The 24,364-nt window shown below is 39.7% G+C and overlaps 2 protein-coding genes across 2 annotated transcripts; one reads left to right on the forward strand and one right to left on the reverse strand.

The window, feature by feature from the left end:
* Window positions 1–96: 96 nt before the first annotated feature.
* On the forward strand, window positions 97–17,128 carry LOC122292020 (flowering time control protein FY-like). Its single transcript, XM_043100176.1, has 18 exons — window positions 97–543; window positions 1,054–1,145; window positions 1,550–1,618; window positions 1,753–1,857; window positions 3,464–3,559; window positions 3,650–3,732; window positions 3,870–3,941; window positions 4,006–4,103; window positions 10,494–10,553; window positions 10,656–10,716; window positions 10,800–10,887; window positions 11,036–11,099; window positions 11,313–11,391; window positions 12,441–12,530; window positions 13,627–13,715; window positions 14,010–14,557; window positions 15,323–15,571; window positions 16,636–17,128. The coding sequence occupies exons 1-18, from the start codon at window positions 345–347 to the stop codon at window positions 16,705–16,707; spliced, it is 2,214 nt and encodes a 737-aa protein (XP_042956110.1). The 5' UTR covers window positions 97–344; the 3' UTR covers window positions 16,708–17,128.
* Window positions 17,129–17,204: 76 nt separating this feature from the next.
* Window positions 17,205–23,099, reverse strand: LOC122292019 (putative disease resistance RPP13-like protein 1). Its single transcript, XM_043100174.1, has 2 exons — window positions 18,563–23,099; window positions 17,205–17,563 (listed from the first exon to the last, which is right to left on the reverse strand). The coding sequence occupies exon 1, from the start codon at window positions 22,994–22,996 to the stop codon at window positions 18,686–18,688; it is 4,311 nt and encodes a 1,436-aa protein (XP_042956108.1). The 5' UTR covers window positions 22,997–23,099; the 3' UTR covers window positions 17,205–17,563; window positions 18,563–18,685.
* Window positions 23,100–24,364: the final 1,265 nt, after the last annotated feature.

A 24,364-nucleotide genomic window follows, 5' to 3' on the forward strand; every position in this document is an offset into this window, starting at 1 on the left:
ATAAATATATTTATTTATTTATGTGAAAATAAATAAAACTATCATAAATCCTTCGTATTTTTCGAGGCTGTAAATTGTAATTCATTTTTTTTTCTTTTTTGGTGGTGAATCGAGGTTACCGGGGAATCGACGGTGATTAATAACTTAACGGCGTCGTCAATTAGTGGAAAATTTGGGTCCGGTTGGCTTTTTCTAAAGCCACGTGCACTTAGCAACGAGTACTGGATTTGGGGGTTTAGGGGTTTTGTCCAACTCTGCTCAGCCCAAGGGCTACGGTTTCTTCATCTCTCTCTCTCTCGCGCTCCCTCTCTCTCTTAGTTTTACGGTTTTTATTCGTCGGAAAGATGATGTACGGTGGTGATCCTCACCAGCAGCAACAACAGCAACAGCAGTATAATCAACAGCAGCATCAAGGTGGCGACTTTCACCGGGGCCCACCGCCTCCTCCGCTGCATATGATGAGGCAGCCCTCTGCATCTTCCAGTACTCTCACCCCAGATTATCACCACCCCTCGGCCCCTAACCCTCCCCCTCCTTACGACGGTAACTATTGATCATAGCATTATTGTTATTAGATGTTGTTGTTGTGTTTTATACTCTGAAATCTGGAATAAACATGTGAATTCTACAGTTAACTATGACGGAGATTGGAGAAACTTTAATGGTAGGGGAGATTGTAACTCACGTTACTCACCCAATGGTTTCGGGGCATTTGTGCATTGTACACTTTATTATGATTTTTGTCCGTGTTTATTAGTAATCTTAAACGTATGATAACCATGTGAATTTTTTTAAGGTCAACTCTGAATGGTTCGGTAGATTAATCTCTTAAATTTAAAGTTTGGAGGGCATTGAGACTCAGCTCGCTGGCCTTAATTGTTACTGACAAAAGCTTTTCGAGCGAAAGCTATAAGACCTCATAGAAATTAGTTAAAGCCTTTCCAGTTGTGCTGTTGGATGGATTAAATATCCAATGATATATAGTGGATGTTCTTGAGAGAATGATTATTTCTAATGTTTCCCTTTGTAATGAGTAATATATGCTTGTTGCAGCTCATGGTGATAGTTTTGCCGCAAAGAGAATGAGGAAGCTTACCCAAAGGAGGGCAGTTGATTATACAAGCACTGTAGTGCGGTACATGCAGGTAAATTTTTTCATGGATAATCATCTGCTTGTTTTTGGGTGGGTTTTATTTTTATTTTTTATAAACTCCTTTTTGTCACTCTTATCATTAATGGACTCTGTCTTACGTGGTTGGGCATCAGTTGTTATCACAAAAGAATTTTGACCAAAATATGTCATGATTTTGGCTGAGATCCTATGATACAAGTGGTCCTATTACATCCCTTATACGGATGTTTTTACCTGACTTGTATGATTTATATCTCACATTTTGGTACATTTTTATAACTTCATATAACCATTATTTCTTTCTTTTGAGACGCTTTTGGGATTTCAGTCAAGGGATGTTGGCATCAAGTGTCTTGTTATTTTATGATTTGGTATTGGGTTTTGAGTAACTTTGTTTCCCTATCAACTACTCTGCAGATTCGTATGTGGCAGCGAGATTCAAGGGATAGGACATCATTGCAACCTACCCCAGCAGCAGCAATTGATGTCAGTCAGTTGTTGTCGTTTATTATATTTTCTTGTAATGTGGAAAAATGTGGTTGGCTGGAAGCATGATGGTGCATAATTTTGAACTTGTTTTATACCTTGTATTTATAATGTTATGTTAATCCTTGTTGCAGATGTTGCCTACAATTGCCTATTCAGATAATCCGTCTACAAGCTTTACTGGAAAATTTGTACATACATCTTTGAACAAAAACCGTTGTTCAATTAATCGGGTTTTGGTAAGCTAGACTGAAACCAATTTCCCTGAAATTATATATTTTACTTGAGAATTTTTGTCTTTACTAGTTACCAAAAAAATTGTCTTAACTCTGTGTTTCTTGTTAATGTGGTTTTACCTTTATTCTCCTATCTTTGTTTATTGTCTGTTGGCAGACTTGAAGTCAGAAATACATGTTATATGATTTCCAATGAAACCTCCTGTTGTGTACTGCTCCATTATATTGATTTATTGGTTTATGGAAAATGCGAAATTTTTTGTTTTACAAGGTAAATTTTATTTAAAGCGCAAATGGGCAATTATTCCGGAAGTATACAATTGGAGACACTGCTGTAGGGATGAAGAAAAAGTGACAATTCCATAATTTCATCCTCAAATCTTTTCTGATTAGCATGGAATTATTATGAATGAGACTGCCGATTATCCAATGCACGCTTATTCTTAGTTAATGCTGAGAATTAACCCCCTAGGGGTTGGCTCAAGTGGTAAAGGGTTTGGGCTTGGGTGTATGCTCCCCTCAGGTCTAAAGCCCGGATTGGTTACACAAAACCAAAAAACTCATCTCATCTCATCTCAACTCATCATTACAACTTTTTCAAATCCTCATACAAAATATAATAAAAAAATTTACTTTTTCAAATCCCAATACAAAATTAATATTATAAAATTATATTATAACAAAATTTTATTCATTACTATTTAAAACATCTCATCTCATCTGTGTAACCAAACGGGGCCTAAGGTTCAAATCCTCTTGGGTGCAAACAATATCTATGAGCCATCAGATTGGGGGATTTTCCCCTTCAATTAGGTGTAGTTGTGCGAAACTCCCTGCTGAGGACCCGTGCACCCTAGGATTAATCGGGATGCTGTTCCTTAACACCCAGTGCTAATAAAAAAAGAGTTGATGCTGACATCTTAACCATTTCATTAGACATTTGAGGTATGGTTTTATGGATGATTCTTCTATACTTATTTGTAGAAGTTACACAACTTTTTTTGTTTTTGTTTTTTAATGTCGGGAACCTCTCCAAGGCAAAGCCTTTCGGACCCACCCCTGCAGAGTAAACCCCGGTCCCGTGCACCACACCCTCGGAAGTTTTCCTACACATAATTGGTTAAATCGTTGGCTTTTTACCAGTGGGTGTGGCTCCAAATGATTGTTTGCACTCACGAGGTGTTGAACCTTGGACCTTGAAAGGAGTGAGACCCCAAGACCAAGGCTTTCACCACTTGGGCCAACTCCTTGGGGTTAGAAGTTACACAACATTATGTTTGGTTTAGCGAAGTAATTGACAGGAGCCTGCACTCCTGATGGATTTTGGGCCTACTTCTTTTTTTCCTTGGTGAATGTTGGTCAAGTGGAGAGATGACTTTAAGAACTGCCATCTGGCTTAGTGAACTGGATCTGGACTTTGTTTTTTCCAAAAAAAGAAGAAAGAAATCTGCCCAAGGCTTAGTGAACTGCTCTGTGTTTTGTGGTTAAATAAGGACTTGAAAACAGATGCCTTTCCTTTTTCTTGTCCAATTGGATTGCTGCTGATGGAGTTATTATCATCTATCTAACCTGTGTGTGTGTTTTGTTTTTTTTTTTTCATCTTTCAAAGTGGACTCCTACAGGGAGACGATTAATCACGGGCTCTCAAAGTGGGGAATTCACTCTTTGGAATGGACAGTCCTTTAATTTCGAGATGATTCTTCAAGTATGTAAGAACATAATTTTATTTAGTTACATGTTCACTCTCTCTCAATAGAAGCCAGACTGATGGTTTTGAGATATTCCAACTGTGTAGGCCCATGATCAAGCAATCAGATCTATGGTATGGAGTCACAATGACAACTGGATGGTTTCTGGTGATGATGGGGGCTCAATAAAGTAAATATGTTTCTTAATAGAATTTGCAGTGCTGTTCAGCCCCATAACTTATATTTAAATCTTATGAGTTTTGTTGAATGGTAACAAAAACTCATGTTAATTACAAATGTATTTGCCACATTGGGGGGAACTTGTAGGTATTGGCAGAACAACATGAATAATGTCAAGGCCAATAAATCTGCTCATAAAGAATCAGTCAGGGACTTGAGGTATTTACTCTATATCTAGATGAGTATTCTCCAAGAGGCATATAATTAGTGACTATTTGAACAGCTTCTGTAGGACAGACCTGAAGTTTTGCTCCTGCTCAGATGATACTACCGTTAAAGTTTGGGACTTCGCACGATGCCAAGAAGAGCGCTCGTTGTCTGGTAATGTGCTTCGAATACTTAGCAGGATGAGAATAAGATTGTTTCCCTTAGTTTGGGTGGATTTTTTACTCCCAGAACAAATTAGTGATTCCAAGATGTGCTATTATGTTGGATGTCATCTCCTGCTGGAGTTCTGCGATGGCACGTCAACAAGAATGTTTTCCGTGCATTTAAACAAATACAGTGCATCAAAGGCTCTCTTATGGCCTTTTGGAAATTTCTTAATATGTAGACTTGTAGTTCTTTGTGCAATTATATTCTATATTTCAAATAACTAGAACTTGATTAGAATGCTTGTTCTTCCTTCTTTAGAACTTCTTCTTCTTTTTTTTTTTTTTTTTTTAAGCCAAACTTCATCATGCCAAACTTTTCTCTCTCCAAACTTTTTTCTCTCCGTACACCTGAGAAAATACAGATCCATTTCGATGGTGGTTGTTTTAGAGATGCTTAGTTTAGTCTTGGAGTCTTTGTGAGTGTTATAATCTAGAGTTAGTTGTGTTGAGATGGGGTGGATTAGGAACATTGTTATTGACCAGAAATGTTTTGAGTTTGAGAAGGTTAGCGAGAGGTGGTGGAGATGTACAGAGAGCAGTTGTAGAGCTGTAAATCATATTTCTCTCGACCATGGATCCTTGGGGTGGTTGGCTGCAATGGTTAAGGAGGGGATAGCACACCGGGGGTCATCAGAGTTCATTAAGTCACGTAGAAGTGGGCCTCAAGTTCTGGTAATGCAGAGACAGCGCAATTCTTATGGGAGTTTCTTCTCCTTATCAGAGTTTGGCCATGGGAAACGTCGTGGTGTGTTAATGATACCAAAAGGAGGGAAGGGGGTGGGATGGAGGAATCTTGATGAGTTGCTGCAGGAACTCATAGCTTCATACTCTGTTCCGGGAGTGCAAAACAGGGGTAGCTGCCCATGGCGTCTTCGTTCATCGTTGCAGGGAAACCATCCCCTTTCGTACAGTGAAGCCGTGTCTTGAGCGCCAAAATATGCAGAGGGAGTAGTTGAGATTTCCTCTCTGGTGAAAAGTCACACTCGTGTAGGGGATGGCAGGGGGATGTCGGGGATGAATATGGAATATGCGGTTCGTGCTTTGGCTGATATGGAGAAGCAAGTGGGTTATTTGAAGGAGTCCTTGGCTTTTCTGAAACGCAGCGTTGAAGGGGGGGGAAATGTGGGTCTGGGCCAGGTAGAGGTAAGGCCCATGCAGGTGGGCTTTGAGAAGAATACTGAAGACATGGGTTTAAGGGGGGATGAGGGAGTGTTAGGTGGGCTTCAGAAGGGTAAGGGGCCGGCCAAAAGCCCACGGAAAATATGGGTACCCACTGGAGGCCGAAATGTTTCGGCTCTGGGTTCTCTGAAGGGACCCGATACTCACCCAGGGGACCCGAGTCTTGGTTTGGGTCTCGGACAGAATGGGCCGATGGAGGGTGGCGAGTCGTCTGGCGGTGGTTCGACGTTGAGGCTGCCGCCGGAGGAGGAGACGGAGAGGGAGCCTTCTCTCGGTAAAGTCAGGGAGTCTCATGTACCACAGACGTTTCTGTTTTCTGAGTCTGAACAAGTACAGAAGAGATCGATGGAGGCCTGTGAAGCTTCAGGTGAAAGCTTGTGCATAGAAGAAGGGGAAATCATAGAGGGTGATAAGCTGTCTCTGAGGGTACGTGAACAGCAAGGGGAAGGAATGGTTTTTTCATTGTCACCCAAATTAATGCAGGCTAATTTCAGTTCTTGGAAAGATGTGTGTAAGATGGGAGAGGTACCGAAGGTAGTTGAAATGAATTCCTTAGCTATGGTGACTAAGGAGGTCACGGCAGATCAAGAGTTAATAGAGGGAGAGGGAAATCTGGTACTGTTTGAGCCGTGTGACAGTGTTTTAGAGGGGGAGGAAGATGTTGAGGCAGACCCAACCCCTATCAGTGTGGTAACTCCTACTAGATCATCAGATTGGATTTTGAAAAAAATAGAGGACCTTCAGAATTGTTTGGGAATCTCTTGCGCGGGTTATGAAGAACAGTTTAAAGCCCTGATTATAGCCATTGAGGCAGGCCAGCATGGGGCTGGGACTAAAAGAGAAAGGGAGTTGAGGAGATTGACCTGGTCCATCAACTATGATGGTAAGGAGGGGAGTGCAAGTCGTGGTAGAAACAAAGGGAGGGTCGGATCAGTTGTTAAATGAAGCCCAAAATAATTAGCTGGAATGTTAGGGGTCTTAACGAGATTAATAAACGTCTCCGGGTAAGATCTTTATTAAGGCAATGGAAGGGGGATATTATTTGTCTACAGGAAACTAAGTTGAAGCAGATTGATAGAAATATTATTAGAAGTTTGTCCAGCTGTATGTATGTAGGCTGGATTTTCTTACCGTCGAACGGGGCTTCCGGGGGGATCCTGGTTATGTGGGATAAGAGGGTGGTGGAGATCATGGAAGAGTACGTGGGAGAACACTCGGTGGGATGTCTCTTTAAAAATATAGATGATGGTTTTTTGTGGGCCTTTGCTGGGGTTTATGGTCCTAATATAGATAGCGAAAGGCGGCTGCTTTGGGAGGAGTTAGCTGGGTTATGCTCATGGTGGGAAGCTCCATGGTGTATCGGAGGGGATTTTAATGTGACAAGATTCTCTAGTGAGAGAGCAGGAGGGGGTCGTCAAAATCAAGCCATGGTGGATTTTTCAGATTTCATCTCCGAGATGGGACTTATGGATATACCGTTAATGGGTGGGGAATTTACTTGGTCCAACAACCATGTGTGGTCAAGGTTGGACAGATTTATTATTTCACCTTCGTGGGAATCACATTATCCCGGCTTAAGTCAGAAAAGATTCCCGAGACTATGTTCGGATCATTTTCCCATAATGCTAGATGGTGGTGGTATACAAAGGGGGAGAAGGCCTTTTAAGTTTGAAAATATGTGGCTAAAAGTTGAGGGGTTTGTGGACTTGATTAGGCAATGGTGGAGTTCATACTCCTTCGAAGGTAATCCGAGTAAGGTGTTGGCGGATAAGCTGAAAGCATTGAAGAAGGACTTGAAGATATGGAATGAACAGGTTTTTGGTGATGTAACCGCTCAGAAAAAGAATTTGTTTCAAGAGTTACAAACCTTGGAGGGAGTAGGGGAGGAGAATAACCGTAAAGTTCAAGTCAGTGCTGAATTAGAAAGATTGATTCTAATGGAGGAAATATCGTGGAGGCAAAAGTCAAGGGTCTTGTGGCTAAGAGAGGGGGATAAGTGTACACAATTTTTTCACAGGATGGCTAATGCGCATAGGAGATTCAATGCCGTTGAGTCCATGAACATTAATGGTGAAAATTTTTCAGATCAAGAGGTGATAAAGGAACATGTGGTTGGTCATTTTCAACATTTGCTAACGGAACCGCATGAATGGCGGCCGACCCTAGATGGATTAGCTTTTGAGACCATAGATCAAACTAGCAGAGATTGGTTGGAGAGACCGTTTGAAGAGGAAGAAGTACACCAAGTTATTAAGAAAATGAATAAGGATAAAGCACCAGGACCGGATGGTTTTACTTTGGCTTTTTTCCAATCCTGTTGGGAGGTGGTGAGAGAAGAGGTAATGCTGGTTTTTCAGGAATTCTTTACGCATGGAAAATTTGAAAAAAGCTTAAACGCTACTTTTATTGCTTTAGTCCCTAAGAAGGCAGGGGCTATGGAGGTTTCGGACTTCAGACCAATAAGTCTTGTGGGCAGCGTGTACAAGATACTTTCAAAGGTTCTTGCCAATAGGTTGAGTACGGTAATGGAAAAGATCATTTCTAAATCTCAAAATGCCTTTGTGAAGGGGAGGCAAATTTTAGATTCGGTTCTTATAGCAAATGAGTGTTTGGACAGCAGAATCAAGTCCGGAATCCCAGGTATTTTGTGTGAACTTGATATGGAGAAGGCGTACGACCATGTGAATTGGGATTTCTTGGTGTATATGTTGGATAGAAGTGGGTTTGTGGCAAGATGGAGGCAGTGGATAAGACACTGTGTATCAACGGTGCGTTTCTCGGTCTTGGTTAACGGGGATCTAGTGGGATTCTTTAATAGCTCGCGGGGGGTTACGGCAAGGAGATCCATTATCCCCTCTCTTATTTGTTCTGATTATGGAGGCACTAAGTAGAATGGTGTCAGCTGCAGTAAGGGGTGGTTTTTTCTCAGGTTTTAATGTGGGGGGTAATCATGGTTCCATCATTATTTCTCATCTCTTGTTTGCAGATGATACCTTATTATTTTGTGAGGTAGAGGCAGGTCATATAGAATCCCTAAAGGCTATTTTGCTATGCTTTGAAGCCGTGTCCGGGTTGAAGATCAATCTTGCTAAAACGGAGATGGTTGCAGTGGGAGAAGTAAATAATATCAGGGGGCTAGCTAACATCTTGGGTTGTGTGGTCTCTTCCTTGCCTTTGAAATATCTGGGCCTTCCGCTGGGGGCTTCTTTCAAAGCAAAATCTATTTGGGAAGGGGTGCTGGAAAAATTCGAACATAGACTGGCTGGGTGGAAAAAGGTATACTTATCAAAAGGGGGACGAATAACCTTGATTAAAAGTACGTTATCTAACCTTCCTACATACTTTTTATCCTTATTCCCACTCCCTGTTAGCATTGCACAGAGATTGGAGAAACTTCAGCGAGATTTCCTATGGGGTGGGATAGTAGAAGAGTTCAAGTATTATTTGGTGGGATGGGATAAGATTTGTACTCCGTTGAGAGATGGTGGGCTGGGGATTAGGGATGTAAGGGCCTTTAATATGGCATTGTTGGGTAAATGGTTGTGGCGGTATAATTGTAAGAGGGAAGCATTATGGAAAGGAGTGATTGACATAAAGTATGGTAGTGAATGTGGGGTTGGTGTTCTAAAGAGGGAAGGGGGACTTATGGTGTGGGGCTTTGGAAATATATAAGGAAGGGGTGGGATTCCTTTTCTTGCAATACCCGGTTATGTTTGGGGGATGGTAGTAGGATCAGTTTTTGGATGGATATGTGGGTGGGTGATCTGGTTCTAAAAGATGCCTATCCCACAATCTTTGCTATTGCACGGGAAAAAGCAGCTGTGGTGGCTGACTTGAGGGTGATCTTTCAAGACACACAGGAGTGGAATATTAGTCTTACCAGGGATGCAAATGATTGGGAAGTAAATGACTTGCTGGAGTTTATGAATTTACTGTACAGCTTGCCCATTGCTGCCACAACTGAAGATGTGATGGTTTGGAGGCCGAATAGAAAGGGGAAATTCTCAGTACGTTCCTTCTACGAAGTCAATACCATGCAACAAAGGCCTAAGTTTTCGTGGAAGAATATTTGGAGAAGCAAAGCACCAACTAAGGCTGCATTCTTTGTTTGGACTGCAGCACTAGGGAAGATCTTGACCACTGACAATTTTAGAAGACGTGGCCTTATTATTGTGGACTGGTGCTGTTTGTGTAGAAACAACGGAGAGACAGTGGACCACATACTCCTACACTGTAAGTTCGCAAGTGAGATATGGAACTACTTCTTCAATAGAATGGGAATAGCATGAGTAATGCCAGGTCGGGTGGTGGAGCTTTTAGCAAGCTGGCGAGGAATATCCGGGACTCCGCAAATTGCATCTTTGTGGAGGATGACTCCAATTTGTATTTTTTGGTGTATTTGGAATGAAAGAAATGAGAGACTTTTCGAGGATCATGAACGTTCCTCGGAAGAGTTTCGGAGTTTCTTATGGAAGACTTTATTTCTGTGGGCCATGGCTTTAAACTTTAATGGCCTAAGCTTCCATGTTTTTCTTGCTTCTGTCTCTAGTTCCTAAATAGGTGTATGCTCATGTATACCTCCAGTGTACCTGGGCTATGCCCATCTTTATCTTAATAAAGCTTTCTATTACCTATAAAAAAAAAGAACTTTTTTTTTTTGGGGGCGGGGTAAACCCTACATTGGAATTGCTGGTTGGTTGCTTCAGTTCCACCTTTTTTTAGCACCTTGGGAATTCTTACTTGACACAAAGCAACTTAACTCACTTACTTGTATCATAGTTGTGAATATTTCTGGTAGTGACAAAATATCTATTGGAATTTTTTTTATTTTTTCCTAATTAATGTGATTTATTTGTCCTTATTTTTTAATATTCTAACCACACTTTTTTTCACACCCTTAAAATATCTCGTTTTTTAAAAGTTATTTTGTTAGTATATAGGGACTCATGCATGTAATTACTAGTTTGCTTATTCTTCTAGCAAACTTGTCCTCCAAGTCTTAGATTAACAATGTGATACATTTACTCATGATTGCATGTAAAATTGCTTCTGCTCAGGACTTTACAGTCTGAAGGAAATCTCTTTCTATGCTTTCTGTGTCTGTTATATGTGTATGAATTAACCTAGGAGTTTTCTATGTGGGTTTGAACTCAGGCAGGCCATGGTTGGGATGTGAAGAGTGTTGACTGGCACCCTACAAAGTCTCTTTTAGTTTCAGGTGTATACTATAGTTCTTTTGTGTGTGTGTGTGTGTTTTTTTTTAATTTTCTTGCAATTTGTTGTTGCAATACTTATATCTGCTTGATTGTTTGTTGTATAGGGGGGAAAGACAACCTTGTGAAACTTTGGGACGCCAAAACAGGAAGAGAGCTTTGTTCGTTGTTAGTACAATACCCTCATAGTTAAACCTGAAGTCTAGCTTGTTAGTTGAATTCTTTTGAGGACTCATAGGTCTTATTTGCAGCCATGGCCACAAAAACATGGTTCTCTGCGTTAAATGGAACCAAAATGGCAACTGGGTGCTAACTGCTTCGAAGGATCAAATCATCAAGGTGAGTGATATGTTTCTCCTTTAAAATTGTTAATTAAGTTGGTAGGGCCTATTTTTTCAGTGTAGCTATCTTTCTTTCCTTCTTACTTTTCCTTTCTATATGCGTCTCTCTCTGGATGATCATGATTTTCTTCTATCTTGCATTTCAGCTGTATGACATTAGGGCTATGAAGGAGCTTGAGTCTTTCCGTGGACATCGGAAAGATGTGACCAGTCAGTGACAGCCCTTTCCTAATGCTAACCATTCTGCTTTAAGTTTGAGTTTTTATTTGTGTGGTACTAAATTTAGGTTTATGATACTTTTGTATTAGCCGTAGTGCTAGTGATGCACCATGGTGGATTGTCACTAGCGCAACTAGCTAAAGCTATCTAGTGGGATTTGTAAGGGAATGAAACTTATGCTGCATTATTGTTTTCAATTGATAGCTTTGGCTTGGCATCCATTCCATGAGGAGTACTTTGTCAGTGGGAGTTTCGACGGGTCCATTTTCCATTGGCTTGTGGGGTAAATCCTTTTGATACAGAGCCTTTTTTTTCTGGTTGCATTAATTCATTATTCCTCTAATATTCTTCTAGTATGTACTGATAAAAAAATATTCTTCCAAGTATGCAGTGTATTGAACATATTTTACAGATTAAAAAAATCCATTCATTAACCTAAATTAGATTTTTGATAGGTAATCAAGAACTTCTATTCATAAGAGAAAAGGGCATAGCCCAAGTACACAGGAAGTATACATGATAAGTACCTAAATAGGGTTTACAACCGAAAGTAGAAAATTATGGACATTTAGTCCATTAAAATCAATGAACCCCGCCCATAAGAACAAAGTTTTAAAAAATACTACTTTATGCTCATCCGTTGTCCTCTCGCAATCCTCAAAGCTTCTATATTAACCTAGATTAGATTTAAGTTGTAGTCTTATATTTAGAGGTGGATATAGATGAATTTAGAGAGGAGTTTGCACCCCTCTCTGCTTAATTGAGTCTTTTTCTGAGGTTTGTGGTCTTAAAGTAAGATTGTTGAAATGTAGAGGTCTCATAAGATTCAAATGATTCTATCTATCCAATGAAAGAGAATTAAATGAGGTATATTTGACAGTTGCCCACAATGGGCCTCCTGCTTTTTTTTTTTGTTTTTTGTTTTTTTTTTGGGGGGGGGGGGGGGGGGGGGGGGGTGGGGCGGGGTGTGGAGACATAGAGTTTACGATTACTTATATGTAATAGTTAACACAAGTTTGAAAATATAAAGATGTTTTGAAACCCATTAATTACTTGGTGTTATCTTTTTTTTGATAGGTTATTACTTGGTGTTATCTTGACACAAGAATAGAAGAACTTGTAAAATCTAGTTCAATTAAGGTTACACTAGTAATCATATCTGATACAAGAGTACTCTGGTTGTTGAAGTTGCATGTTGAAAGGATGTTGGCCTTACTTATCAAAAAGAAAGAAAGGATGTTGGGCTTGGCTCTCTTATTTTGACACCTTTCTGTGCGAACGAGTGGTTTCACACAATAATTTTCTATATTTATGTCCATTTCTGATTTGCAGGCATGAAACTCCCCAGGTAGAAATTTCCAATGCACATGATAATTCTGTATGGGACCTTGCATGGCATCCTATTGGATATCTTCTTTGCAGGTGAACTCAGTTCTTGTTTATAGTCATCTTGTTTTAGGCAGTGAATTATCTTCTTGAATATTTTTGTTTCCTATTTTTCAAAGCTTTTGACTGTATATAGAATGTATGAGGTTAAGCTTAATTTATAACAGAATGCTATGATACATGTGAATATATAGTACACCATCTAATTATTTTATTCAGTCTATGGAGGATAAATAAAATTAGAGAACCCTTCAATATTTCCGAAAACAAAATTATGGTTAACCAAGGAAAATAGTTTGTAGTAAAACAGCTTGACCAGAACAGTCCCTGCTCGAGAATGCATATGATGTGCACATAGCTTTTCTATTGTTTTAAAACCATCCCAGTAGGCTTTATGCATACCTCAATAACTGTGAGCTGCAATGTTGCATCTATAAATACAATTTTTTGTACTGTAGTGGACCAAAGATTTTAGGGCTTGACCAAACTGCTCTGTTACTTTCTCCTTAAAATGTCATTTTAAATGAACCAACTGTCAAAAGAATTCACTTGAATAGAAAATTAGAAAATGCCTTGTTGGCTAGGGCCTGTGCTCTGCTATTTTTCTGGCCATGAGTTTTCAGGATATAGTGATAGAACAATGGGGGAGCTGAAAGTTTTTTTCTTCAAAACATTGTTTTCTTGTGTGGTGGCCATTGTATGTAATGGACTAAATGTCCATGACTTTCTTATTTCGGTTGTAAACTCTAGTTAGGTATTTTTCAAGTATACGCCCTGTGTACTTGGGATTTGCCAATTATTTTGAATAAAACTACTTGATTACCGACCAAAAAAAAAAAAAAGGATATAGTGATTTCCAGTGATGCTTTAAATTAAGAAAAAAAGTTGTAGAACTAGCAGGTTCTCAATGTCAATGATTCTAGCACACATATTAGGCAAGTTTTGGTAGAAGTTAAATGAAGAGGAGCTTTATTGAATGCCTCATGTTGTATTTCTATCAGTAGAAAACATAAGAAGGACGTTTTTGATCTGTTCTTTAATATCATCACTGATGCATATATGATTAGTTGCAGGTGTTTATTAAGCTATGGCGTCCCAATCAATTTCTAAACTTGTATGGTTTCTTCTGCAGTGGTAGCAATGATCACACGACGAAGTTCTGGTGCAGAAATAGGCCGGGTGACACTGCTCGTGATAAATTTAGCATGGGTCAGACCCAAGGTTGTATCCCCCCCCCCCCCCCCCAAAAAAAAAAAAAAAAAGAGCCAAAAAAAGAAAAAGCCACCTCACTCCTGATGTGAGGTGAAACTGCCCAACTTTCATTGGGGTCATAAAATTCCAGCAGTCAGATTTAGTATATCGAGCGTAGTAAATTTGGTGTTTCAATTTTCTAGGATGTATGCTATACTATCCAATGAACTGGCATAAGTTTTCTGAAAGTTCACGATCGAGGTTGAAATAATCAAACTTGAAGAGAGTATCTTTCATCATCTAAAGTATTTTCATCTATATCAGGTTATGGCGAGCAAAACCCGGTTTTTGGTGGTCGCATGGCTGGTAATTTCCCAGTACCAGAAGGGCCAACAACTCCAGGACCATTTCCTCCTGGGTTGACTCGAAATGAAGGAACCATTCCTGGTGTTGGGATTGCAATGCCACTATCTATACCAGCTCTTGATGCAGCTCAGGGAGACCAAAAGCAGCCCCTTCCTGTTTCTATGTCTTTAGGGCCTCCTCCTCTCCCTCCTGGTCCACATCCCTCCCTTCTTGCTGGCAACCAGCAGCAAGCATATCAACAAAACATGCAGCAGATCCCGCAACAACACCACCACCATCAACACCAGTCACTCCCACAGCAAATGTCCCCATTGCCTATGCCAAACATGGCACAGCTTCAGCCTCCATCTCATTTACCTTTGCTTTCGCATCCCCATTTATCTCGCCCTCCACCCCAAATGCCCCCACTTGGTATGCCTTCATCAATCCCATCTTCAATGCCAGGATCGATGTCTATGCCTTCATCAGGGCCTGCCTCACATCAATTGCCAATGCCTGGTCCAGGGGTATGATTTTGTGAACAGCTTTACTTTTTGTTTAATCTTTTGAAACTAGGCTTCCAATGTAGCCTGACCTTTCTAGAGAAGTGTTTATTATATTCAGGGAGAGGGGAGGGAGGGGACAAAACAGAAGAAAACCAGTTTGTTTGTTGCTGTGAATGTGTTGCTTAATAATTACTGGACTCCTGTCCCCTCCAGTCCTAATGCAAACCATGAAGGACCCAAGCTGGGCGACCTTTAGAAATTCTATTTTTGCATTTTGTTTCGCTCCCCTGCTGAAGATATGCATGTGCCATAATGAACAGGATGGTTTGTTCCCTTTGCAAAGTAATGGTATTCTAGCAATTCTGTTTTATTTATTTTCTTTTTCGCTAAAAGGTGTATCCCCTGAAAATTTCAAATTTGTGAATGGAGGACTTTAAGTTTGCTATGGTCATTTCTATATAAGAATAGAAGATATGAGGCTTATCTACGGTGGATTATTTTCTGTTGATGGGTGGTGATACCATGGGGTATGGCATTGAATTCTTACATGTTTGTTATGCGTGACCCAAAAAAATTATTTTTACAAATTGATGTGGCCTGTAGCCCTTGGAAGAAGCTGTACTTTCATTGGACTGCAATAACTAATCGACATGAATGTTCCAAAACTTATAGGGCCATGAATTATCTGCATGAACAGCAGCTTCAGGAGTGTTTCCAAGTTTGTGTATTCTCTTGTTTGATTTTTTTTTTTTTTTTGGTACCTAAAACCTTGTTTTCTTACTCTAGGGGATGCAAGGTACAATGAATCAGATTCCTCCATTGCCTCAAGGCCATTTTATGGGCATGAGCCCCATGCACTCAAAATCTTTGCCTGCTAGCGGAGCACCTCCACCAGCTGGGAATTTTCAGAATGGATTGCCAAATATGCAGGCCCCATCAAATGCAAGTGGGCCCCAGATGTATCCTCAGGGCGGGATGTTTAACCGGCCACAAGCCGGACAAATGCCAATGATGCCGGGGTATAATCCCTATCAGGTAGGATAGAGGTTTTTTGCTTTTGTGAACTGCTTACTAATCAATCCAATTACCACCTGGGAATCTGATTCCACGTTTTCCACAATGACAATGCAACCTGATACAAAGTTTTGATCCATCTAGCACAGCCATCTACTCCACCATAGTGTTAGAACCCCAACTGTAATGCGAAGAAAAACCTGCCATAAAGCACCCCTCTGCATTTCTAACAAGGACCCGGATTCCCCAATGAGCTTCCCTCAATATTCAATTTAATCCATCTTGGTAATGATCTAATCCACTTGAGAATGCGAAGTTCTTGTTGCCTACATGGATCAACAGAGCCGCCCAGCTGCTATTAAGAAGCTTATCTGCACAAACCTTACTAACCTTTGTCACCCGAGACATGACTTCCACCTGCATCGCTTTATCTTCCAAATTAGGCTAGCCTTCTCCCAAAGTTGCGCCTCTATCCTTGCATGGCAACGCCTTAACCAAAGGCAGCAACTCATGATTGATGGAAGAAAACCAAACAGAAGATTCTCCTGTATTTTGCATCTGCAAACTAATTCTTCAAAAACATGATTGCCTCACCAGAGCCCTTAGGACTCACCCACAGAATCTAAACCCCTGGGGATATTAGCATAGCAACTGACCTCCGTGGCCTCCCACTTAAATCGCAGTTTGATCCTAAGGGGAATCGAACATGTGACATAGGGCTCATGCACACAAGGTCGCCCTCACCACTTGGGCCCACCTGTGGGTGATTGCCTCACCAGAAATCTTATACCCAGCACATCCGAAAATAACTCCAAATCTGTAAGGGCAGCTCACTATTCACTCCAAACATGATACTAAGATTCCTCAGCATAGCATAGACAACAGTCACATTTGGAAGCTAGAAAATGTTTGAAATTTCTTGAGATTTACATCAAAAGGCAGGCTGTTGTTACCACCCCTCGTGAAGACAGAGATTTTATTAGGAACATATTTATGCCATATCCATTTTGCGTTTGTGCTTGTGTAGTGGTTTCAAATCATAGATTAGTCTACCGGAAGCTAAAATGTTGCAGTCCCTTTTGCAGTCTGGGAATCAATCTGGTATGCCTGCACATCCACCACAAGGTCCACCGCCACATGGACAAACACCTCAGTAGGCCATTCTTATGTCAAACCATGGCATTGCAGGGGCTGCCATCTATGCCAGAAGGGAAAGAAATCTGTCTTCGACAAATTATACTAATGTTTAATCCTACCTTTCAGCCCTTTTTTAATAAGTACCTTTCAGCCCTTTTCTTTTCTTCTTCTTCTTCTTCTTCTTTTTGTGTTGTAGTTCATTGGATAGGATGGCTTTTGTTGCGCCAAAGATTCGCCATGAGTTGTCAGTTTGATAGGATTCTCATCTGGTTGAGCTCGTCATTAGTTTTGTTAAACAGCTGGTTATCACATACTGTAGGCAATGAATTTAGAAATCCCAAAATCCCGCTTGTCGCAAATTCGGGCTTTAGGAATTTACATTGATAATTTTCTGTAATGTTTCTGTTGGCGTTAGTGATTATTTGCTATATTTTCCTATAACTATGCCGTATGATCGTGTTATGTTTACTACTGTGGATACTGTACTGCTGTGCTGTGTATGGTAGGCACAGAATCCTCCCAAGAAATTAGATTGTATCAATGAAAATAGTTCAGACAAATTTTTAATAGAAAATATTAAAATAATAAATAAATATATCCAGACAAATTTGATGGCGTAGAAAGTGCCTTGTGCATCTCGTTTTGCACATAGATTTGCAGTAACGTTCTGCAAGATTCATGGGCGGAGGCCAAGACTGAAGAAGGCGGCGGAGGCTAAGTTCTGGACTGAAAATGAGAGGGTGAGAATCAAGATTCTTGTGGAGGCTGATCTTCAACTGCAGTTTGTACTACCGCAACTACTGATATAATGATCCGAATAATCACCCCAATATGTCATCACATTGAGGGCGATTTTTGCTCCTTGGCTTGATCTTCCTGCATGGGTTACTTGCAAGTCAGAATACAAAAGCAAATTAAGCTTATATATATATATATATATAAGGTCCGTACTTCTTATGAATGAATGTCAAATGAAAAGCTTTGAAGATTTTTTTCTATGTATCAAACTAAGGATATGCTAGTTTGAAAATGGATTCTTCTTGCAAAGAATTTTTATCTTTGATCACAAATATTTTATTTGGACGAAGAGCCACCTTGCAATGGGTGACTTTTGGAAAGAACTTGAACCAAATGAAACTAGCTTTCTAATTTTTAAGGCGCGCATGCTTGTAAACGGCTGTAAGAATTAGTACCAAGAAAGAAAAATATTAAAAGATTTACGCCCCGTTCTGATTTGAAATGCGTTTCATCTCATCATAATTTTTTTAAAATATTACACAAAATACAATAAATTATTCAACTTTTTTAAATCTCAATTTAACTTTTCCAAATTCCAAAACAGCAATAATATTAAAAAATAATATTCTAATAATATTTTATTCAATTTTCATCATTCATCCAAAACCATCTCATCTCATCTTTAAATTCAAACCAGCCCTTATTAAAATTTTAGATATACTATTTTCATTTTAAATATTAACATTCTCAATTATATTTCACATGTGGCACAGTTGAAATACTTGACGCATTAAGTCACTCTAGATGGTGTTACATCTGTAAATATGATTGGAAATTACAAAATCTAGAATGAAAAATAACGTTATTTTTAGATAGAATTTGTCAAAATGATAAAGCCCAAAAAATCCAAAAGCCACCTTTTTGAAACCTTGTAGAATGATTAGTTACCGCAAAAGCATTAGTGTGTGCACAAATGAATTTTCAAAACTACGGAGAGACATGTGCAAGTTGAGCAACCCATACATAGATACTGACAAACGTAGCAATGCATGTTTCCTATTTTGCTCATATAATATGTGCGCAAACTACGTAAATAAGATTTGTGCAAATAATTATTTTAGAGATCTTGGGGTTTACCTTGCTTGTTCCTCTAAAATCCGCTTGTCCAGAAACCTCATCAGATACTTGAGGGAGATCATAGTCATTCTCTGCCGAACAACACCTGCTCAAACGCATGCAGATAAATTTTTTGTTTCTCCTCTAACTGTACATGAAAGGATATCCCAAAATTCCAAACTCTGTGGTATTTGAGCTGTCTGGCAAAGCCTGTAGCCTGTCACAATCCCATATTTCCATATTATCGAGAGAGCTGAGGCTTTTCAGTCCCTTGGGTAGGGATTTAAGACTTGGCAGACGCTCAAGATGAAGAGAGCATAAACTACTTGGCAGCAACCACTTCTCTGGAAAAGATACTAACCCCTGACATCCACCCAAGGACAAATCCATGAGACAAGTGAGTCTGTGCAGCCCCCACTCAAAGGAGGGCCTGAGATTCTCAGAGTCTAAAATTGAAAGTGACTGCAGATTGGCAGGTAACCCCCCTTCTGGAAATGATGCAAGACTTGAGCAACCATTTATATGTAGTTCTTGAAGAGATGTGAGGTTGCACATCCAATTTGGTAGGGACTTGAGACTCTGGCAATTGGAGATTCTAATTGATCGCAACTTGGCTGGCAAGCCGGGTTCTGGAAAATACAGAAGAAGTGGGCAATCAACTATTTCCAAGTAATCGAGATACACGAGGTTTTGTAGGCCTCCAGGTAATGACTTGAGGTCTTTACAATTGTTGATGATAAGTTCTTCAAGGCTTATGGCAGTGCTAGATGTGACTCTGGACAGTCCAAAAGTACCTTCCGAGAAGGACCTAATAGAATGACAAAATGAAATTTTGAAGACTTTAAGGCAAGTATTGTTGTGCATCTGCTCTGGAAACGACTCCAACTTCTTGCAGTTATGGATTTCAAGTTTCTTAAGTGTGCTGGGAAACTGGCCTCTTGGTAAAGATGTGAGAGAGGAGCAATCTTCAATTACCAAATATTCGAGTAAAAGAGGTTCCTCATTGTTATGCATCTTCCACTCAGGCAGGAACTGCAGAGCCTCACATTCCTTGATTTCAAGGCCAATAAGCATGGAAGGCAAGCCTGTCTCAGGAAAGGAGACAAGCAAGGGGCACTTGAAGACCCTCAACTCCTTAAGAGAGGAGAGTTCATGTAAACTTGGTGGCAACTGCTCCAACAATGGACATCCTGAAATCTCCAGTCGTTGGAGGCGTTGGAGATTTTGAAATCCAATTTCACTCGACAAAGAAGTGATCTCACCAATATGGGCAACCTGTAATTCTTCCAGAGATGTTAGCTTCTGAAGAAACCCTTCAAGCAAACATGTGAGCCTGGGAATTTCACACATACGCAAGTAGCTGAGTGAAGGGAGCTTAACCATATTTCGCAACAGTTCCTCATCAATCTTGTTTACATCTAACTCGCGGATTGAAGGAAGCCTTGGAAGTTCTTTCAATACTTGGCATCCATTTATTTCAAGCATTGTCAACGAAGGAAAGAGACGCGGTAGTTCCCTCAGTTTGGGGCATGTCCATATAGAAAGCTCAAGGAGGCATGGGAATTCTCTGCCTTGTTCTAAGCTATCATCAACTGTAAGAAGCCTTGGAGGGGTTTCCAGTTCTTTACATTCCTTAATACTCATTTTTTTCAAGGCAGGAAAATGGTGTGAGAATTTCCTAAGCTTAGGACAGTTACAAATTTCAATCTTTTGAAGGTTATTGAAGTCTCCCCTGACTTCAAGTCCAGAAGAAGACCATTCCTCCCATTGTAACATGCTGTCAAACTTTAAAGTTTCCAATGCTGGGAAAGGCATAGCAGAAGAACGCCCATCCCCATAGAACTCAGTTCCTATTCTCTTTATTTCTTCCATTCCTTCAATCACGAGTTCTTTGAGAGAAGTTAGTTGCCCAAGTGGTGGTAGATAACTACACTTTCTGCAATTGCTAATTCTTAGAAGATTCAGATTGGAGAACAAAGGGGATCCCATCCAACTTGGGAATTTTGTACCTCCATAATCACTGATTATGATTTGCTTGATGTTTTTGTGTGGTTGCAACATTTCAAGAACATCTGTTGCAACTGTTTCGTTTATTGAACCATCCAAACTGTTGCTCCATCCCACTGTTCGCTCAGCAGATTCTTGTGTATAACTTGTTATGAGTTCCCCAAAGTTTGGAAATCTTATATTTTTAAAGTCTCTGGTGCTGGGATCTTCGTGGATTTTGAGAACTTGTGGCATGTCAGAATCTTTGAAGCTGTCACTCCATTGGAATATTAACTGATCGAGTTCCTGCTTGTCCTTCAAATTAGCCTCCACTGTATCATCAAAACTGACAACGTTTTTCAGTCCGGAAATGTGAAGCGATCCTCGAAGTTGCAACATGTCCTTCAAGCCTCCAATTTTTAACCCACCGTCTTTACCCACTATATAAGTAGACAACGTCTGAAGATTCTTCAATCTACAAATTTCCTGAGGCATCTCTTTTAACCCGCTTGCACTAATAAGGAGATGTCGTAAGCTTGTTAGGTTCCCCATCTTGGAAGGCAGCTTATTGAGTGAGTTACATTGCCACAGGATTAAAGTCTGTAAATTGTAAAGACTACCTGCTGAGTCGGGTAACCTTTGAATTGCTGTGTAAGAAAGGTCCAGGTAGCGTAGATGTTTCAAGTCACCAATGGAATCTGGCAATTCAGTGATACGATAAGCATTGAATGACAACACCCGTAGATATCTTAACTTTGGCAAGAGATCACCAGGCACATTATTAGCCATATAGCTAACTCCAATCAAGCCAGTTGGATCCACTGGCAGGAAGGTGCGTAAGCGTTCAACTCCATTGAAGGCCTCAAATTTTGGGAGCAAATCACGCCTGCCACGACGGTATGAGGAATGACGAGCCCTCCCAAAAATTCTGCTTTGATTGGCATTCTTTAACTTATCCCCCAGTCTGAAGCAAAACTCACCAGAAACAACATCGGCTAAATCTCTAATGAGGCCATGCATTACAAATCGTGATTTATTGTCGATAGATTCCTGAAAGAATGACCTTGATACTAGCTCAAGAAAATATTCGCCACCCACTTCTTCAAGTCTTTTATTTGCTTTAGGTGTCTGCACAAATCCTTCTGCCAGCCATAGCAAAACTAGAGATTCCTCATCAAATTCATATCCCAAGGGGAAGATCGAGCAATATGCAAAACATTGCTTCAAATGTGCAGGAAGGTGATGATAGCTGAGCCTTAGACTCTGAAGAATATCACTTTCATCATCCAGTAGATCCCATATTTTCCTATTTAATATATCTTTCCATTCGTTGTCTTCTTGTCTAGAGCGCAACAGGATTCCCAGTCTCTTTACTGCTAAGGGTAAACCTTCGCACTTTTTCACAACCTTCCTCCCAACTGCCTCCAAATTTGGATAGGCAGCAATGTTTCTATCCGCAAATGCATGGCTTGTGAACAATAACCAGCAATCTTCAAATGATAAACCTGTCAAATGATGAGCTGGAACTGTCCCCAGGCTTGATGCAGCATCCCTATTCCGGGTAGTCATTAATATTTTACTTCCTCTTACCCCAGCTTTCAATGGACTCCATAAGAGATCCCAATCATGATTTCTCTTGTTCCAAACATCGTCGAAAACAAGCAAAAATCTCCTTCCAACCAATTTTTTTTTCAAACTAACTTGAAGTAGATTTAAGTCATCGAGATCTGTATCTGCCAAAGTGACTGACCTAAGAATTGTTTTTGTCACCCTCAATACATCAAATTGATCAGACACGCACACCCAAATCCTTAAAGTAAAATGTTTCTCCACTCTCCGGTCGTTGTAAACAACTTGTGCAAGAGTTGTCTTACCAACACCACCCATGCCAACTATAGGAATTACACCAATTTTATCTTTACTTGTTGGTGTATCCCTCAGTAGTAGCTCGATTATCATATCTTTATCATGAACCCTGCCATAGACACAAGTTTCATCTACCAATGAAGTTGTTGGTAATCTTTGTTTGAGTCCAGACGACCTTCCTTCGTTATTCAAGCCAAGGACATCTTTATATTTGGCAATCAATTCTAGTTTCTCAATAACCTTTTTCAATTTGGATTCCATCCCCGCACCAGATGGGGTCCACTTCCATACCTGATTAGGGCTGTCCCGAGATTCAGCTTCCACCTTACATCTCAGAGCTTCGGAAGTAAGCTCATCCAATATGTCCTCTGCATCATAAAGAGCCTCTTTAGCCATATGCAGCCACTTCTCCACCGCAGGGCTACGAAACTGCTTCTCCTCAGCATCGTTAAGCAGTGCTGTGACTGTCAGCAGTGTGATCTTCAATTTCTCCAACAAGTCATCATACTTCCGGCTTTGTAGCAGGCCTACGAACTCGCGTGAAGCCAATCTGTCAAACAGCACTTGAAGGAACGCAGAGAGAACAGCTTCTCCCACAGCCATGTTTATCTAAGCAGAAAGAAAAAAGGAGTGCAGCGAAAGTTCAAGCAAAGAGGTGATGAAGAGCATACAACGAAGTCTCATTATTGTGGTTTGTAAAGTAGTAATTAAAGAAAGCAATCAAGCAGCCACTAAGGTCTCTGACAGACCGACACCGTTATCGACACGAAAAAGAAAAAAGAAAAAAAAAAAATCTGATTGTGATGGTTACTAGAATTTATAAAAAAAATAATAATAATTTAATTTATATTTGATTAGTATCTTATTATTATTTATAAATTATTTTTTATTATTTTTATTATTCATTACTTTTTAACAACCTTTTCATTATTATTCACATGTATTCAAACATAAAAATACCTTACCCCTCGAAAAACAGCCCTCAGGGCTCCTGAGCTCTTGATAGTAGATTTTAATTTTTTTTTAATATTTTTAAAAAATTATAATATTATTAAAAAATATTTTTTAATTATTAAATAAATAAAAAAACCATCGAGAGCAGCCAGCGGGGGAGCAGCAGCAGCATTTCTCCAGTTTGTTTTTTTAATTATAGTAAAAAATTTATTTTTAAACCGTTTTACCAACTCATCAATTACATCGAATAGATGATCAATGATAGAGAAACTAGTCGTAGGAACGTAGCAATAGTGCCAAAAAAACATTTTGGAATCCTAGTACAATAAATAAAATCTTTTAAAAAGTGCCAATATTAGCATCTTCATTTCAAAATTTGGTTGACTGTCTCCATCTTCTCTCAATTGTTTTTATGTTAGTAATTATAATAAATAAAATCTTTTGTCATTTATGAGAAATGAAAGGTCTTATTTTTAAGATTATATAGAGATGACTGAAAATCCTTTTTTGTATTAGATAGAGAACCAAATTCATGCAATTATGTGCTGGGAAACTGGGCTGGTATACACATAACACATGTGAGAGGACTTGAGCAAACTTCAATCGCCAAGTATTAATGCAGAGAGAGAGAGAGAATAAGAAGAAGAAAAGGAGGAAAAAAATATGGCTTCCTATTCAAAATTCTGATGAGATACACAGATTCACCGGGATGGAGCGACGAGTTTGTGCTTGTGTTGGTGTTGTATTGATCAATGAATATAAAGAAGCAGACTTATATATATATATATATTGAACAAAACAAATAAAGGAAAAAACACATTTGCTAAACTAATCATGTGAGGATGAATGATCGATGATCAGTAATTGAGATCTTCACGCTGGATAGAACGAGCAATATCATCAGCAATCATAAAACACGTAGACACCCACTCACTCATTCCGATCCAAACCTTACTTGCCACCCAAAATACTACGGCTGATCTCATTGCCATTCTTCTTCTTCTTCTTCTTCCTAAA

The sequence above is a fragment of the Carya illinoinensis genome, chromosome 13 (assembly GCF_018687715.1).
Source record: "Carya illinoinensis cultivar Pawnee chromosome 13, C.illinoinensisPawnee_v1, whole genome shotgun sequence".
Lineage (NCBI taxonomy): Eukaryota > Viridiplantae > Streptophyta > Magnoliopsida > Fagales > Juglandaceae > Carya > Carya illinoinensis.

Excerpts from the sequence above, each read along its gene's own strand:
- LOC122292019 (XM_043100174.1), bottom strand. The coding sequence starts at position 22,996 with ATGGCTGTGGGAGAAGCTGTTCTCTCTGCGTTCCTTCAAGTGCTGTTT.
- LOC122292020 (XM_043100176.1), top strand. The coding sequence starts at position 345 with ATGATGTACGGTGGTGATCCTCACCAGCAGCAACAACAGCAACAGCAG. Across the intron at positions 10,554-10,655 it reads AAAGTCTCTTTTAGTTTCAG|GGGGGAAAGACAACCTTGTG; the intron begins GTGTATACTATA and ends TTTGTTGTATAG. Across the intron at positions 15,572-16,635 it reads CGGGGTATAATCCCTATCAG|TCTGGGAATCAATCTGGTAT; the intron begins GTAGGATAGAGG and ends TCCCTTTTGCAG.